Consider the following 18752-nt stretch of genomic DNA (forward strand, 5'->3'; position numbering starts at 1 on the left):
CATGCAAGTGGGAGCACTGGTGGTGTGAGGACTAGAGGACAGCTTGCTGCACAAAGGCCACCAAAAATGAATCCAGTGGGTGGAAAGAGGAAAGAGTAAAGGCAAGAAATGAATGAAGCTAGTGGGTACGCATGCCAGCATTGGGAGTAAAGCTAGTGGGAACATGTGGGCCTTTTTGTTTTTTTTTTTTTTGTGAAGACCACTGTTGGCCTTTTGTAATTATCAATTAGTGTAAAAAACAATCACTGTTGGCCTTGGAATGTGCTTTTTTGTAATTATTAATTAGTGTAAAAAACAATCATTGCTGGCCTTGGAATGTGCTTTTTTGTAATTAAGGTACAATACACTCCAGGTTGTTATATGGAAGTTGTGATATTACAGTTTGTATAGAACAATATTTGTCCAAACTAGATTATATGAAAGTTTATTTATTGCTACTACAAATTGTGTCCAAGTATATTTTTCTAATAGAGTGTATGGAAGTTTTTATTGTGGAATGGTTGTTATGGTATGCACAATCAAATTATATGGAAGTTTATTTATTGCTACTTCAAATTGTGTCCAAGTATATTTTTCTAATAGAGTGTATGGAAGTTTTTATTGTGGAATGGTTGTTATGGTATGCACAGCCAAATTATATGGAAGTTTATTTATTGCTACTACGAATTGTGTCCAAGTATATTTTTCTAATATAGTGAATGGAAGTTTTTATTGTGGAATGGTTGTTATGGTATGCACAGCCAAATTGATAATTGACTATTACTTCTTCCATTGAATGGTTGTTATGATATGCACAAAATACTCAATAATTAACCAATTCTTCATTCATTGACACATCAAAACATTACATCAGTAAACTAGTGCTATTACAATGCAAATTCATTAACACCATTGCCATAACTATCTCTACTAACCAATTAACTACTTCAGGGGCAACAATCTAGGTCTCTTCACTCCAGAGAACTCAATTGAGCCAAAACACAACAACATAACAATAACAAAAAAGATCCATTACAAAATGCATGCAGACTTCCACATTCTTTGCTTCTCTTCAGCAAGAATGGCTTTTTCTTTAGCTTTTGCATAGACAACTCGAGCCTTTCTCTCCCTCTCCTTGGCTTTGGCTTCCTCTTCAAGAGCCTTTTTTGCCATTTGCCTAGTTTCTTCTGCCGTTTCTAGAGCTGTCATTTCCCTCTCATTTGCAAGTTGGAGAGCAGTCTGAAACCTAGACATCTTTTTTAGAGCCAAATGTGCAATTTCATTCCCACGAGGACAGGTTGGGTTATCAATTCAAACAAAGAAAGGACACTTAGGACCAACCTTATAACGGCTACAACCCAAGAACCTCCTCCCAAAATTGTGCAAACTCAAACTTGTTCTCAAAACACAAGTCTACTCATTGCACATATGTCCACATGAACTCAAGAAATTACCACTTGATGAAGACATCTCAACATAACACGATTCCTGGGAAGTACAAATTTAGACTTTCACATAGTAAGTTCACACTTGAACAAAATCTGAAACCCTAAATAAGGAACAGACCCAAATGCAGATAAACAGCAGTCACACATACCTTGCCTAGGTTCGATGATGCAAAACAAGTGTTTTCTCCCTCTTCACACGCTCCAAACCACGAAGAACAAGCTGATCGCACCTCGAGTCTCTCTCTCGAAAAGTGTTTGAGTTTTGGGGGTTTTGATTCACGTTATGTTCTGTTTTGGGGTTAAAAGGTGTTTTTGTAACGGCAGAGACCAAGGTGGGTTACGGAGAGTGACAGAAACACACCTCAGGTGGGTTAAGTGATACTTTTCAAACCACGGGTAGGCAAAGTGATTTTCGCCCAAACCACAGGTGGGTTATGTGTAATTATCCCTTAAAAAAATCAACCGCAGGAGGCTGCCCTTAGTCTTGGGATGTGTGTAGGATCGGAGGGGATATTCAATCAGGAAGGGCTTGGTGTTGTTCCTCAACTAATTTCTCTTAATTTAAATGGTTTCTAATAATATTACTTTGGTTTCTTCTATTAGTAAAATAACAGTATACAAACTTCACATGTAGCATGATTTTGCAAATATTATAATTTCCAAAGACAATTAGTAAATTCAATAAATTTTACCAAAAAGTCTTGTATATCAGTATAATATTAACTATCGAATTATAATAAAAAAAATTATATAAAAACTTGGTATTTGTTTGTAAAAAGACATCTTGAGAAAGAAATTCAATGAACAATTCAGCTTTTTTTTTTTTTTTTTTTTTTTTTTTTTTCCCAAATATACTGTTTTTGCAACCAAAAAAAAAATTACTAAAAACCTCTGCCTAAACTTAGAACCTTTTTATGAAATTCTAGTAGTCCAATCTCAAGTTCCAAGCTCAAAGTTTGACATATCTTGGAATACTTTTTTTTTTTGTTTTGTTTTTTTTGGTCATAATACTTACAACTCCGGCTCAGTATACTTAGAACCCGTTTGTTATGGTTGTTTAAATAATAATTTTTAATTTTTAAACAACATTACATATATTTTTACATACTTTTTCACCTACATATATTTCTAAAAATATAAATAACTTTACTAAATAAATAAATAACTCTAGGGAAAACTTCTTAAATTCTTTTTCAAAAACAGAATATTTGAAGGAAAAAAAAAAAAAAAACCCGCATAATTCCCATCGCTAGCACTGTAGGCTTCTTGTTGTGGCTACGCTCTAGTTTTGGCCTTTCGTGGACGAAAACAAAAACCAACACCCAAAACCTTTGGAGGGAGCTCATTTCATTTGGTTTTGTTTGTAGTAATAGTAGTTGTTTCTCTCTAAACTAGTACTGTACTTTGGGAGTGAAGGGTAAGACATTCGTTATCGGTTTCGTTCATGTCACTGTCGCTCACTGCCTAACTCACAAAACCAAAGCAAAAACCTTTCACGCCTCTATAGCCTACAGTACATATATATGATACATCCATGCTCCCACGCCTCTCACCTCTCCTCCGCACGTCCACATTCCCCACTACAATGGCGCGTGTCATCCCACGCGCCGCCGCTGTCCCTCTCAGCCACACACCGAACGCCGTCGCTTTCGTCCGCCTTCCCTCCGCGCGTTTAGGTTTCGTTGCCAATGCGAACCGTTTTGGCTTCGTCTCTCAGTCCCTGAAACCGTCGATATCGGACGGTCAGGGCTTGAGTCCACTCCGAGGAAAGGTTTGGGCTTCGCAGAGAGAGTACCGGAAAGTGAGGAGGCGTCCGAGGAAGAGCAAGGAGAAGGAGTTGGAGCTCAATGTCAGTATTTGTATCGAAGAAGATTTGCCTGACGATCCTGAAGTTTTGGTACTCTCACTTTCTCTCTCACTTTCATTTTGTATTTGCACAATTTATAGCTGAAAGAGTGTTCTAATTTCAAAGAATTTTAGGTTCGTTTAAATAGAGCTATGTTTTTGTTCAATCAAATAATTGGCGTGTAATTATGTGTAAATGTTGGAGTTTTTGTTTTTTGAAAATGGCTTCTTCTGCAGTGAGATTTTATGAACAAAAAAATGAACCAGAATAGGTTTTTGCTATAGGAGCATGTAGAAATTACTTGGGGATGTTGAGTACTGTTTGGATAGTCGATAAGCTAATTCCTGTGGATGTCTATCTTATACCGGACGTGGGTATTGTTTGCGAGTGGCTTGTCAAAAAATAGTTGCAAGGGATCAAACTGAAATGTAGTAGTTAGTAAGATTTTAGTAAGCTTTAGTTAGATAACATTGTGTATGAGTGTGTGTTTGTGTCAATAAAGGGGTGGGGGAGGCAAAGTTGCTATGAAAGTTAGCTTTAGTTAGACTCATCTGTTTGCCTTTTGTACATGCTGCAGAGTATTGCAGAGATGCTTCGTTTAAATGTTCCAATGGCTATGAAGCTAGCATTTGATGGCTTGAAAGATTCAGCATACAAAACAAGGGATACTGCTATAAATGATGTTGGTGGATTTGAAAGTGTTGAGCTGTCTGTGCTTCTTTGCAATGATGAGTTTATTTGCAAACTTAATAAAGAATGGAGGGATGAGGATCATGCCACTGATGTTCTCTCCATGTCAGAACATGTCCCTGAACTTAAGCTTCCAATTGTAAGAACACAAAGCCATTAATAAAAGGATTTGTCTTTAGTGATAAAATGCTTGACATTTTCCCATCTTTTCAGCTTATGTTAGGTGACATCGTAATTTCTGTTGAGACAGCTGCAAGACAAGCAGAGGAAAGAGGGCACACTCTTCTTGATGAGATACGCATCCTCATGGTTCGTTTAGGGATATTTTTAGTACTATTTTTCTTTTCTCAAGTTATGTGTTTTGATTATCTTCAAGTTGTATCACTGTTCTCTTATGCTAATACTAAGAGTTTTTGCAGATCTCTTAAAAATTCATATACCAATTTGGAAAGAAAGAAATTTATAAGAATCAAACTGCTGGTAATATATATATTATGAGAAATAAATTTTATTAAAGAGGCGGAACAACATCATGTAGACAAGATGTGTACATAAGCTATTCCTAAAGAATGAGAAATGCAATCTAAATGAGAATGAATCAATTAAATCTGCAATAGAATGTAACTCACTTGGACCACCATTCATACAATGACATCATAAAAGAAGATTACAACTGGATAACCAAGACTCCCACATCCTTGAATGTGCAACAAGTCCTCTCCTTCTACAAAGTCTACAATAGGCATAACGTGGCTAGGTCCCCAATGGAGGAAGAATTTTATTAAACCAATTCCTCAAATTAGGTTCCAAATAAAGGACTTGTTAACTCTGATAGCTGTAGCTGCACCTTAATTTTCCAGAAGGTGTGTGACAAAACCATGAAAAAGTAAGAGGACATATAGATGTGAGCTGTGCTGTTTTCTGATTCCAATAGTTCCTTTGTGATGAAAGCCATATTTGGGACTGATTGTCTTCATCCATACAGTAGCCCATTTATATGTAGGTATAGGTACAGTGTGCTACTTGAGAACCATAGCTACCTAATGTCCCTGCAGGTTCATGGATTGTTACATCTTTTGGGATTTGATCATGAGCTTAGTGAAGAGGCTGAAGCAGAAATGGAGAAGGAAGAGGAACTTCTTTTGAAGAGTCTTGGATGGAAGGGGAAAGGATTAATTCAGAGTGCATATGATGCTGAAAATAGTGCATACTCTCATAAGGAAAATACAGATGGTAATTTCTGTTTATCAATTATGTTGTTTCAGCGTTCTTTTGAGAATAATCTTACAGTTGGATTTTCAAAAGACAGGAAGAAAGAAGGCAGTCTTCGATTTTATAAACCAAAGTTCAACTACATCTTCTGTGATATGGATGGTGAGATCACGCTTATGATACCCTTTAAATTTTTTGCATTCTGTTCTTAGCTTATAACAGATTTCTTTTTTATATGCAAGGCACATTGCTAAACAGCAAAAGTCAAGTTACGCCAGCAAATGCCAGGGCTTTGAAAGAGGCCATGTCAAGGGGTGTGAAAGTAGTGATAGCCACTGGAAAAGTAAGTAAATTCTATTTCATACTATCATGAAGTTATGATATAAGTGTGTTTCAATATCATTCCATATATTGTCAAATACATTTTCTATTCTTCTTACCCTTGGTCATTTCAGTTATGTATCTTTCTGTGCTTAGCAGCTGTGCTGCATTAGTTCTTGTATATTTTTTCTTTCCTGTTGGAGAATGATTTTTGTCTGACTGATCTTCAGTTATTAATTTTATGCTTGGGTTCAGGCTCGTCCAGCTGTGATAGAAAGTTTAAAGATGGTAGATTTAGCTGGAAAAGATGGCATTGTTTCGGAATTTTCTCCTGGCGTTTTCTTACAGGTTTATCTTTTCCCCTTTTGTTCTTTCATCTTTCAGCATCTTCCATGTTAATAAGGGCCCGATTGGATTGAGGGGGAAGGGAGGGGGGTGGAGGGGATAGAGTAGAGTTGACTGAAAATAGGCTAATTTTGGGCCAATTCTTCTCTACTCCCCCTCAATCCAAATGGACCATAAGGTTACTTTGTATCTTGATGTTGAGTGTGTTCAGGAAAGAATTGTATCTCTGTTCACAGACATGCTTACTCTTCTGCTCAGAGAGCACTTATCCCTCTTTTTTTTTTTTTTTCTTTTTTTTTTTTTTTTCATTTTGCCATATACATCCAAGATTACTTTTACATGCATATCTATGTAAGTATTTTTGTTCATAACATACTTTATTTGCATTAGAACTTTGACATACTACTTTGTGTTGTATGTCCTTGTTACAAGTTTGGCGAGGGCATCATAATAATGATGTGGTTTGTACCTTCTCTATATAAGCAGTGAAATTACATCTGGTCCATGTCCCTGACCCTGTCCTTGGCAACCTTCCCAATGTTGATGGAATTAAACTCAGCTTCAATGCCTTCATTCTTAAAGGAATCTATAACAGCAGGATTTACCAAATGTAGTGGCTATAAATGTTCTAATGTCATCAAAAGGGTCTCTGATGGTTAAGGTGGCTTTAGAGATTCTCCAACTACTTAGAAGGTAGAAAGGGCACTAGGCAGACTCATTCTCTTCATAGTAACAAATTTGTGAATTGGGTATTATTTAGCCATCAATTTTTTATTTGAATATTGTCTGGGAAAGTTCGGAAGAATGATGGAAATTTTTTGGGAAGCCAATGATGTCACCTGAACTTGGAAAATTATTTGGTATCAAATTTATGGAAAAGAATGTCAAGGGCCATAATTGAATAAATTAACAATAATTTCTTCCCTCGTAACTCATAATGTCACAATTTAGAATCAAACATTTTCCCGGGTTTGTGAACTTTAAGTTCTCCAAATCCTCAAATGTTCTCCCATTCCATTCTTGCCAAAGAGTCCACATCAAACAAAGTGGAACCAGGTTCCAAATATCCAATGAATATTTTCCAAACCAATTCCTCCAACCGAACAAAACATCTTTCACACTCCCTAGCAACACCCAGGAGATACCAAAAGACCTCAATACAAAACACCACAAATGGTAGGCCACCTTGCAATGAATCAAAAGGAGATTCACCCCCTCCCCACTACACCGACGAATACAGCACCAATCCACTATAGTATATCCTTTCTTCCTATAATTGTTGCAAGGATCTTCCCCCATGCCAACATCCAAATAAAAAAAGACAATCTCCAAGGAGATATCCTCTAGAAGGCATATCAATTGAATAAACAAGGAACTAACTGACTTTCATTCTGTGCATTTATTCCTTATAAACTACTTTAAAGTCAGAAGAGACATGTAGGTTCTGCTTAAAATTGGGAGTGCTAAATCATAAATTTTGAAGAGTCTATAACAACTTATAATTGTAAATTCCTTCTAGGTCAATTATAAGTTAATGACTCTCTCTCTAAGGATGACTCAATCTCTAAGTTCCTTATTAGCATATAAACTTGTACAAAATGAAACGACAATTTTAATCCTACATATATATATTTGCAGTCTTGAATCTGTCTCAAATTTTTGGTTCCTTACGGTCTGTTCTCTACTTGATTCCAGGGACTGATTGTTTATGGTAGACAAGGTCGGGAAATATTTAGAAGGAATTTAGATCCAGATGTCTGCAGAGAGGTAATCTTCACTGTTCTTTGATACTAAATCACATAGGCATGCTATCTTACCTAACACACACCATAACAATAAAGGAACTTATGATACATAGATTTGATAGTTTCATGTAGGCTAAAATACATTTTAGCCCCTCTAAGTTTATGTTTCTAGTGAGTTCGTCCCTAAAATTCCAATTTGAATAATTAAAACCTTGAAGTTTTGATGTGTTGTCGATATAATCCCATATGGCATCATCAACAATGGTCTGTTTTGTGTCATATGAAGCACCACTAGAATGTTAATGATGCTATTTTGGCAAGTAGAAATTTTGAGTTGAATATGGTATGACTTACGTAAAATGAAAATTTACTAGAGAAATCAAGGTGTGTGCTATTCAACCACTGTATCTTCTGGGTTTAAAGAATTCATATTTTTGTTCTCTCTCTCCCTCTCCCTCTCTCTCTCAAGCTTCATTCATAAAATTATAACTAGATCAAAATTGTATACAAATATTTTACAAAAGAAGGTCTGAGAACCAGAAAAAAAAAATTGATAAAATTTGACACCAAGGTTCTGAGTGATCATGGTGGGGTGGTTGCTGAGAATGCCAGTAAGAATTTTGAAAATATTATTACTGTTGCATCAGCATTGGTATGCAATGAACAGAATGATTTTGAAATTATCTTTGATTAATAATTTGCGTGCAATATTATCTCTTTGTTTTTCCACTTTGTGCTTCCTCTGATCCTGATCTCCCCTTCTTTCTCTCACTTGCATTTCCAGATTTCTTCTTGAGAAAAAAGAGTAAACATGTAAATGGTTTTATGCTCATGTGGAAGGTCATGTCAAATCTGACATTCCTAATGTTAGCAGTATTAAATGGAAGGATATCGTTGAGAACAAACCAAAAGTTAAAAAGTTGAAACTATTTAAACTTGAGAACTTCATGAACTAAATTTAAAGCAGACCCATACCTGAATGGACTAAAATGTATTTTAGCCATGTATGTATCTTTGTTCTGTATTTTTATTTGTTGTCTCTTTGTCCTTTAGATAGCTTATGTTTTATTTAATAAAAAAGAAAGGCTTTTGGAGGGCTCATATTTTGGACCAAAGACAGATTTTAGTTTTGTAAACTAAAAACTTTAACAAACCTGCAATATTCTGTTGCTTTATTGGGAAGATTCTTATTCACTGTTGCATAAAACAAAAAAATTGTGTTTTTTTGCAGGCCTATCTTTATTCTTGGGAGAATAAAGTTCCTCTCGTAGCATTCACCAAAGATCGATGCTTAACCCTATTTGATCACCCACTGGTTGACTCACTGCACACCATATATCATGAGTCAAAGGTGCCTCATATAATTTTTTTCCCCTCTTGATTTATTATGGTTATTGTGTAGAGGCTTCTTCATTTGTATAATTTACAAGAAAATCTTAACAGGCAGAGGTCATTCCTTCAGTTGAGAGTCTCTTAGCTGCAGCTGAGATACAGGTATGCTCTTGGCACGGATATAGTTTCTATGTCCCTCTCATCTAATTTGGGATACTGATGTTGTTGATTAGTTACATGCATGATACATTGCATGGCACCAAAAGGTGCTGTGACAAATTAAGGTTGGACCACTATGTTAAGTTGCTGGCATTGACTGCCTATTTTCTTCAGTGTAAATTCACTGGAAGATGCTCATTTTTAGATTCATTGCAATCCTTTTGAAACTTTATCCATGCATTTATATTTATGTGCATTCCTTAATTGTTCAATTTATATGCATCATGCTTTTCCTGTCAATGATGATCAAAATTAGTAGCAACATAGGTTCTGCTCCTGAATCCCTTGTGATTGAAACATACACCACTTTTTTTCGAGTAAAAACTACGTTGAAAGGAAATCGTTTGCCTTTACAATTGATCCCACTTGGTCTTAAGCAAACAACCCAACCAAAATAATACACCCGTCTCTGTTGCTTGGGTTCTTATTAGTCCAAAACAATCCAGTACTTAGGAGCACCCTGAACCTTACTCATATGAATGTGGCCCCATGTGTGGGACCCACATTATGTGATTAAGGAGCATGACACTCCTGCTGTACCAAACTTAAAAAGAAAAGAAAAGAAAAAAAAAAAAGAGGTACTGCTGGTGTACCAGATAATGACTTCTTTTCATGACACATCTTTTGAATTCACAGAAAGTGATCTTCATGGACACTGCTGAGGGAGTGTCAACTACTTTGCGGCCATACTGGTCAGAAGCATTTAGAGATCGTGCAACTGTTGTTCAAGCTGTACCAGACATGCTTGAAATTGTTCCCCATGGGACCTCTAAAGGGGGTGGAGTGAAAATTCTGCTTGATCATTTGGGAATCACTGCAAAAGAGGTATGGACCATAATATATGTTCTCCTAAGATTTTTTTTAGGTAATAAAATTTTATTGAAAAGAGACTACTTCATGTAAAAAGGCATGATGTAGCCTGAAGAATTATAAAAAATACAAAAGGTTATGAATGCACATGTGGTGTTCCCCCCCCCCCCCCCCCCCCCCCCCCCTTCTCTCTCTCTTTCTTCTAAACACACATGGTCAATGTTAGAGACTATCAATTGCTTATCCTGCTTTTTGGCATCTTGAGGTGCAGCATGGATTTCATTGAACTGATAAAGATGGTCAGTATAATATTCATTAATCATTACTATGTAAAAAGGTTGAACTACAACAATGTTACCCATTCAAACCCCAAATGTATTAAGCTTGTAGATGTTCAGGTTACTATAATTGCATCATATATTTCCTTTGTTGGGGATGTGCCAATATCTGACTCTACACCTGACTGATTTTAATCACTTATCCTTTAGATAATGGCTATTGGTGATGGGGAAAATGACATTGAGATGCTTGAGCTGGCTATGTTAGGCATTGCTCTTAGTAATGGATCAGAGAAGACAAAAGCTGTCGCTAATGCAATTGGTGTCAGCAATGATGAAGATGGTGTTGCTGATGCCATATATCGGTATGCGTTCTGAGCTTCAGTTCAAGCATGAAAATTTGGACTAGAATAAATAGATACAAGGGAGGCATCCCAATGTTGTATTCACTCATTTTTATTATTTTCCTCTTCAAAGAAACACTAAATGAGCTTAGCTAGAAAGGCAATAAGTTTTGTCAATTTTTACTCATCAAATCAGATTTGAAAAGCTTAAAAAATAATCATACTTTAAATAAATTTTATCTTTGGGGTTTTCAATTGACTTTTGTTGTGGAATCATTCTTAGTATTTATAAAAATCTTCAATTACATCATGATTGCTTTCGGAGTTCTGTAACCATATTTCTATTTATATAGCAAAAGCAAAAATGTAAACAGTATGTATAGGCCTATTGCTTTTTTTTTTTTTTTTTTTTGAGGAACAAGCCTATTGCTAGTTGATTGATACTAAAATCAAGGACAATAATGGTGATTTTCCTTGATTTTAGTCAACCAGGATATATACAATAAATATGAAGATACTAAGAATACTAACATCCCCCCTCAAAGTCGAGGTGATGTGGAGGAAGCCATCTTGAATTTGGAGACACGATCTCAGAGACAATCTGATGGATGCAATTTGGTGAACACATCAACAAGCTGGTCTTTAGAGGATACTGAGAGCAACTGAAGATACTAATGTACTAACCTGGCTCTGATACCCTGTTGAAATTAGGAACATAGAGCAAGAAATAACATAATAGAGATACAAGACAAGCGAACTGTGTAGAATTTATATCTGTATTTCTTGTATATCTTTTGTATAGGAATTGAACGGTATATAACTATATGTAGGCCTATTGCTAGTTGACTAGAGGAAACAAAGAATCCTTGATTTTAGCTAATCAGGATATATACAATAAATGTGAAGATGCTAATATACCAACAGGATGGAATCTGGATTAATGTGTGGGGTGGATTTTATGTTCAGCTTATGTTACACTCTTCCATGATTTGTTTGTGGATATTCTTGGTAGTGTCTTCAATTTTTTGAGGTGTATGTAATCAATGGTCCATCGGTGTTTAATGACAATATATATACAAAGAGGTCTTCTTATAACATTATTTTTTTAGAATTAAAAGTACAGTGTTTTACTAGCATGATCTCTGTTCTGTTATGATTATCTTCGAGCTACTGCTGCGCTTATGATATTATCCATAAGCTTTTGCAGAGTTGTCAAAAAATCAAATATCAATTTCGCTAGGGCGAAATTGTAAGAATCAAATTGCAGAAAACATTATAAGGATCAAATATCAAATTCTCAACCAAAAAAAAAAAATGCAGAAAACCTAAGTTTAAAGGCAAGCTTGAATTCCGTAATCGCTTTTGCCAGTTAATTGGAAACTGTTATAAGTCTACCTAACCATTTTTCTGAAGCAAACTTTGCGCCTTCCTTAGCTGTAAGCCTGTAACATTCCACAACAAAAAGGTTGTGATTGTATGCAGTATGCACTATGGCCCAAGCGAAAGTGAATTTACGCTTCTCTCAAAAATAGTAAACTTAATATTCAATTATCGCGACCTTTGAGTAAAAATAGTTCAACCTTTTTACTTGGTAGTATGCACTATGGCTGTTGGTGATATAATGGGGAAAATGACTTTGAGTTGCTTGAGTTGACTTCCTTAGGCATTGCTCTTAGAAATGTGAAAATCTTGTATACGCTCGACATATAAGACCTATGTGAGACTGACATGTGTACCCCATAATTTATAAGATACTTTCTTCTTAGTAATTGATTAGAGATGGCAAAAGTTGTGGATATTGTAATTGGTGCCAGCAATGATGAAGATGGTGTTGCTAATGCAATGTACTGGTATGTGTTATGAGCTTCAGTTCAAGCATGAAAATTTGGACTAAACTAAATAGATAAAGGAGGCAACTAAACGCTGACCTGTCACTAGTTTTTGTTATTTTTCTCTTAGAAAAACATTAAATGAGCTTAGCTAAAGAGGCGAGAAGTTTGGTCAAATTTTACCCATGGAATCATATTTGAAAAGCTTAAAATAAAAATTATTCTTGAAAAAATTTCATATTTGGCTTTTCAAGTGACTTCTGCTGTGGAATCTTTATATATACTTATTGCAAAAGCAAAAACATAAATAGATCAGCCCAGTGCACGATGGGCTGGTTGCACTTGTGTAAGGACAAGCCCAAATCCAACACTTGTTAATGTCAAGTGAATTTACGCTTCTTCCAAAGATAGTTAAAAATCAATATATATGAAATAGAAAAGGAAAAGATGACTGTGATCAAGAGTGCTATAAGAGAGAGAAACAAGTAATTTAGAGATGGTATAAATTAGAATATGTATATGTGGAAGGGGCAAGATCCGAACACAGATAATGTCATGTGGGGAGATGAAAAGACCCATACTCTCATTTGTCTTGGCCCAATATGTTGATAAGAGCCTGAGTGTTGAAATCGAAGGAGCAGATCGCTCAAGGAGCCCAAAGAGCAAACATTGCTCGGAAGGCTTTAAGCTAGTCACTTGGACCAAAAGACAAAATATTGAGGAAGGAGGTAGAGACGTGCAAGCAAAGAAGAAGAGAAATATCCAAGTAAAGTACCCATCACCTCCGTATTTAATGCACTACACTAACTCAACTAGCCACATTTATGGCAAAATGACCCATAAATAGTATCTTCACAACTTGCAGCACATTCTACTACCTCCAACAAAACCCTGATAGGACTAGCATCCAAAGGAAGATCAGTGATTGTACAAGACACAAGTGGAGGGTTAGAATTCATTTCAAATAGCTATGTAAAGAAAGGGAACTCCTCCAAAATGGGGGACGGAGAATCTAATAAAAATATACCCTGTGCATCTATACTTTGTAATTGAGATTTGAACATTATATTAACTAACTTGTAATACTATGCATATGTATGGATACATTTAAAGATATACAATAAGATGCATAATATAATTCCTATATATAATTTAAATACTATTGATAGTCATTTTTATATTTTGTTAACTCTTTAAAAAATTTTGTATGGATATTATTAGGTATCAAATGTAAATTGTCTTTTTAAAAAAAAATTATTGTGAAGCATTTTTTTTTTTTTTTTTATGATTCATTTATTCTAGACTCTTTGGGTTTTTGTACTTAATAACTCACTTGGATGAATATATATAATGTGGTCCTACATTTGATTCTAAATTAATAAATAAAACTCTTTAAGAATAAATAATTTAGGATATATGGCGCAAAATTGGAACTCTAATTTGAAATTCTAATTTGAGTTTCTTTCAGTTAAACCTATTATTATATATATAAATTAGAGATCCTCATACTAACTTGAGGAATAATTAATATTGAAATCTTCTTCTTTCTTATAGATAGCTTGTTGTTTTTCCATTAACTTGAAACTAAACCATTAAAGCATACAAAGGTTGATCTCGGAAATTTATTCTATACAAATTAATTGTATTGAGCAGTCACATATTAACTATCCATCCATCTCGAGTTGGTAACAGATTTTAGCCCGCATACAATATAAATTATAAATGTATGATAAAAATTTAGGTTATTATTAAATAAGAAAAACATATAAAATGCTCAAATGAGACAGAAGAGGGAAATCTCGTGTCAGGTAGAGCAGGGTAGGGGTGTGCAAAAAACTGACGAACCAAAAAAAACCAGCCGAAACCAATCGAATTGTTGCCAAATTTTCGGCTCGGTTTTGAATTTTTAAAACAGAAAATATTCGGTTCGATTTTCGGTGGCAGGTTTGAATGCAGCGAACCAACCGAAACCGAACCGAATTATATTATATTATGATTTATGATATATTTTATATTATATATATATATATATATACAATATAAAAGACGTATTGGGCCTTGCAATGCTAACATTAGGCCTTTTTATTTTCATAAACATCGGGCCTTAGGCTATTTAAAACCCATTAGATTAACTAACTAACCCACCTACCTCACCTTCAGCCTTCAGTCCCTCTCACTGTCTCTCACACTCGCAGCCTCCATCAATCCCTCTCACACACACCGGCCTCCACACTCCGGCCTCCACGGCTACTCCACACGCTAGCCTCTCCGTTTCTCACGGTATGATGCTTCTCTTTTATTTTTCTCTCTTTTCTTTCTCTGTCTCTGATTCTGATATATATCAAGTATCAACTTCGTTCTTGCTTCGTTTCCAGCAGTCTCTCTCTCAACCGAAAACCGACCGAAATTGACCACAACCGAAATAAACCGAAACCGATTGATTCTCAATTATTTCGGTCGGTTTCGGTTGAAAATTTCACAAACCAAAATTTTCGGTTTCGGTTGGCCGCCTCTCTATGCCTCCCTCGTTCATCAGCTCTCTCTCTTAGGGTATGTTCTCTTAGGGGCATTTTTTGGTTTAAACTGACCGATTACTTTGTGTGTTTAAAAATTGAATTTTCTTTAAGGGTCATCTCTTTTAATTTTCCCTGATTGTCAAATTAATTGTATACGGGTCTATTTGTGTTTGATAAAATGATTGCACAGTTTTGAATTCAAGTATGGAATTGGAAGGGACTACCAGCTCAAATTCCAATGACACAGTTAAAAAGTAAGTTTTTACCTAACTATCTGTATATCTGCTGCTGGTACTTGGCACTTGTTTATGTTGTAGAAAACTCAATGCTTTACCCACTCAAGTTCATGAATTTTATGATTTTTTTTTTTTTTTGGTAACCCTGTTGTGATTGCAGACAAGCCCCCCAATTAGCTACATTGTTGAAAGAGATGAAGAAAGGGTTAGATACTGTAAGGACTAAAGTACAAGCTTTAACTTCTAAGGTAGGGGTGGTTTTGAGTCCCAATTATGTAACTGCTGCAAAATTGTTGCTTTTGTATGCTCCCTCTCACAAAAGGGCAGAACTATAATTTTAAGAGTGAGAGGGGCCAAAGTAATAACAAACATAAAATTTATCCAATTTAAGAGTTCTACATGAGAATTATATGAAAAGTTTAACTAAATTTAAGGTTACTTTTTTAATTATTGAAAAGTTTGGGGGGCGATGGCCCCAACAACTCATTATTGAGTGGTTCTGCCCCTCACAGAGGATGCAAATATCCAATGCATGGGATTATTATATTACATGCTCTACTGTAAACTCTTCAGCATTAAGCAAGTATTGTAAGTATTTAGATACAAAAACATTAGCTTGTTTGAATTATTCATGACTGCTATTTTTCACCTTACAAGTTACCAAATTTATCATATCGGTCATCATTGTTACGATTAGTGATTCATTTTTGACTCACACATTAGGTGAAAGCAAGTCAGTTCCCGACAGCAGATGGGATAAGCTATCTTGAAACCAAACATTTGCTTCTCCTAAACCATTGCCAGTCACTGGTCTATTATCTACTTCGCAAAGCAAAAGGTTTCTCAATTGAGGGGCATCCTGTTGTTCGGAGCCTAATAGAGACAAGATTGTTTTTGGAGAAGGTCTGGATTTGTTTCTATTTATCCTTATCTTCTAATAACCCTGTGTTATGCCTATTACAGAATTGTTCTCTCTATTTATGACAGATAAGACCAATTGACAAAAAACTCCAATACCAAATCCATAAGCTTTCAAGGGTTACCACAGATACAACAGAAGTTGTAGGTCCAAGTAAAAAGGAATCGGATGCCTCCAAGAGGATAGAGGATCCATTGATGTATCATCCAAACCCCGACATGCTTGTTCCCCAATATGAAATAGTACCTCCGGTGAGTCAAGATATTGAAGTATCAAGTTCAGATATTAAGTTCCTCTCTTTTAAACTATCTTTTACCAAAATGAGAAACAAACTTGTGATATTTGTTTTCTAAGATTATGTTTATATGTTTTAGGAAGGTGGTGGTGGTGTGTATCGACCCCCCAAACTTGTCCCTGCATTTATGGAGGAAGATAAAATCTCAAAGAAGGAAAGGAATGCCTTGAGAAAGGAGAAACAGATGCTTCGACAATCTAGGCAGAGTGATTTTATGCGTGAGATGATGGATAATATGGAGGGGAGACCTGAAGAGGTTAGTTGTGGACTGCTCTTATGGGGTTACTAGACATGAATGTCTTCCATGTATGATAATCGTGATCTATTGTTGTTGATGGTCAAAATACAGGTCAGAGAAATTATTGGAGCTGAAAGTGTTGAGGTTTCTAGGTATAAGGAAAAAATGGAGAAGCGTGCTCGGCAGGAAGAAGAGCTTTTTACTCGTGCTCCTATGACGAAGATGGAAAAGAAGAAGGAGAAACATTTAAAGAAATCAAGAAATGGGTATGCAGAATAAAAATAATATTGGTTGCAGTGGTTTTCTTATCTCATTTATTGATTTGTATTGGTTAAAATACAAAATGTTTGGTGGTTTATACTGTTTTCGGCCTGACTGTTTTCTCATTTTTTATACCAGATTGCTAGGTCTGACGGAAAGTTTCTATGATGAAATCAAAGCTTTACCGTTAGAGGATGATAACAGCGAACAAGTAACAGGCTTTGGTTATGGTAGTGGAAAGGGGAAACTTAAGAAACGCAAGGTACGTCCTATCTAATATTTGATTTTTATATTAAGTGTCTTGCATCTATGAATTCACATTTCCCTTGAAAAGTGGTATGTTTGGTAAATGTTATGATGTATGATAAAAAGAAGCTTGTAAACCAATGCCCTTAGGGCGTTCATTAACTTTTCCCAAATATAAGTTCAAAATTTATAAACTTTGTCTAATATTAGGGTCACTGCTTTTTTGCTTCTATTCTACCTCTTATGTTTTCTGGTCTCATGGTGGCTCTTCATGGGTCCACATGATAGGGCTTGTAGAATGGAAAAAGCAGGTACACTTTTGGGGGGCATGAACGGTGAAATATAAATCCCTGTAGGCAAGGTTTTTAGTAGTGACAATATCATGTTGAGCAAAATATTGGTGTTGGGTCACAAATTCTTCTTGCACTCTTCTTCACAACACTCATATGGAACTGACTATGCCCTCTTTTTTAGCCTGTAGTACAGAGTCTTTAGATTAAAAGTTGTAAAGTAATTGGTATTGACTACCATAACTGATTTAGGTCAGTATTGACTTTTTTTTCTTAATTGATAAGTTACACACATTAAGTAGGTCTCGAATCCACGACCTCAACCTTCACCTTGTTCTTACAAAAGGAGTAGATGCCATTGAGCTGGAGCTCTCATTGGTATTCATATTCACTTGCTAAACATGTATAAAATCTTTCAGGAGCATTGAACTACACCTTTTCATTGGATTTTCCATGTTCATGTAGTATACATGCATAATTTTTTTTTTTCACATTTTGGGCAAAAAGTTTCTGGTCTGCATTTGAACTAGGTCCTAACATTTGGCCCATTTGCAGAGGAGGTATTGAGGAACTAGAAGTTGAAATTTTGTTTTGTTGAGCAATTGGGATTTAGAGCTGGATGACAGTTTGCGCTGGTTGAGGTAGTAATTGAGGTATAAAGGGCTGTGTATGGAGCAATTTTGTTTACTTCCTGTGATACACATTATTTTGCATAGATTTTTTTTCTTTGCTTGCTTAGATGAAAACCATACAATATTTAAGTTTCAAGTTTGATCTCAATTTTCTTGCTCTTTTAATTTACGTGTGCCATGGCTAAGGCATTGTTGCTGACTGATTAATTGTACATGTTCCCTAATCCTCAAAAGTGCGTGGTGTTCTCTTCTTCAATACAGAGCTCACAAACAAACCTCACCCTTATGGGCAAAGCCATGTGAAGGCGTCTACTCAATAACCAGTTTCCGCCATACAGTTTAGTTGATTGTGCCTTAAATAGTTACTGAAGGCATGTGATGGTTGCAAATAACCCTTAAATAAAATGAAATGCATGTATTTCAGAGTCAAACCAGCATGGAATGTTCAAATGCACCCTTTACTCATAAGTTAAAAAAAAAGAAAAAAAAAACCGAATTACACCATTGATATACACTGTGGTGCCAGTGAATTGTGGTAAATCCAATGCTGTACAAGTATATTACAATCTCACCTTAAGGAGCTAGTTTTTAAATGTGATATCACTTCGTTGAAAACTCAGATTTCATCAGCCGACAAAGAAAGTGGTTTCTGAGGATGGAATTGGATTTACAATGAAATAGCTAGTCCTCAGATACGCACTGTGGAAACGGTTCAAACAAA

At 35.6% G+C, this 18752-nt stretch overlaps 2 protein-coding genes across 4 annotated transcripts; both read left to right on the forward strand.

Annotated features, from left to right (window-relative positions):
* Positions 1 to 2728: 2728 nt before the first annotated feature.
* LOC126708887 (endoribonuclease YBEY, chloroplastic) lies at positions 2729 to 10879 on the forward strand. Its single transcript, XM_050408882.1, has 12 exons — positions 2729 to 3324; positions 3851 to 4102; positions 4177 to 4272; positions 5019 to 5196; positions 5269 to 5337; positions 5418 to 5518; positions 5752 to 5844; positions 7537 to 7608; positions 8818 to 8937; positions 9030 to 9080; positions 9774 to 9962; positions 10436 to 10879. Exons 1-12 carry the CDS (start codon positions 2962 to 2964, stop codon positions 10601 to 10603), a joined length of 1752 nt encoding a protein of 583 aa, XP_050264839.1. The 5' UTR covers positions 2729 to 2961; the 3' UTR covers positions 10604 to 10879.
* Positions 10880 to 14536: 3657 nt separating this feature from the next.
* Positions 14537 to 18196, forward strand: LOC126709503 (uncharacterized). 3 transcript variants are annotated; one of them, XM_050409762.1, is made up of 10 exons: positions 14537 to 14678; positions 14774 to 14948; positions 15105 to 15168; positions 15311 to 15398; positions 15874 to 16053; positions 16138 to 16320; positions 16444 to 16620; positions 16714 to 16868; positions 17002 to 17125; positions 17955 to 18196. In XM_050409762.1, exons 3-10 carry the CDS (start codon positions 15119 to 15121, stop codon positions 17964 to 17966), a joined length of 969 nt encoding a protein of 322 aa, XP_050265719.1. In that variant the 5' UTR covers positions 14537 to 14678; positions 14774 to 14948; positions 15105 to 15118; the 3' UTR covers positions 17967 to 18196. The 3 variants fall into 3 exon arrangements, with proteins under 3 accessions (XP_050265719.1, XP_050265721.1, XP_050265720.1); XM_050409764.1 differs by having other exon boundaries at positions 14777 to 14948; XM_050409763.1 differs by lacking the exon at positions 14774 to 14948.
* Positions 18197 to 18752: the final 556 nt, after the last annotated feature.

The sequence above is a fragment of the Quercus robur genome, chromosome 12 (genome assembly GCF_932294415.1).
Source record: "Quercus robur chromosome 12, dhQueRobu3.1, whole genome shotgun sequence".
In the NCBI taxonomy this organism is placed as follows: Eukaryota; Viridiplantae; Streptophyta; class Magnoliopsida; order Fagales; family Fagaceae; genus Quercus; species Quercus robur.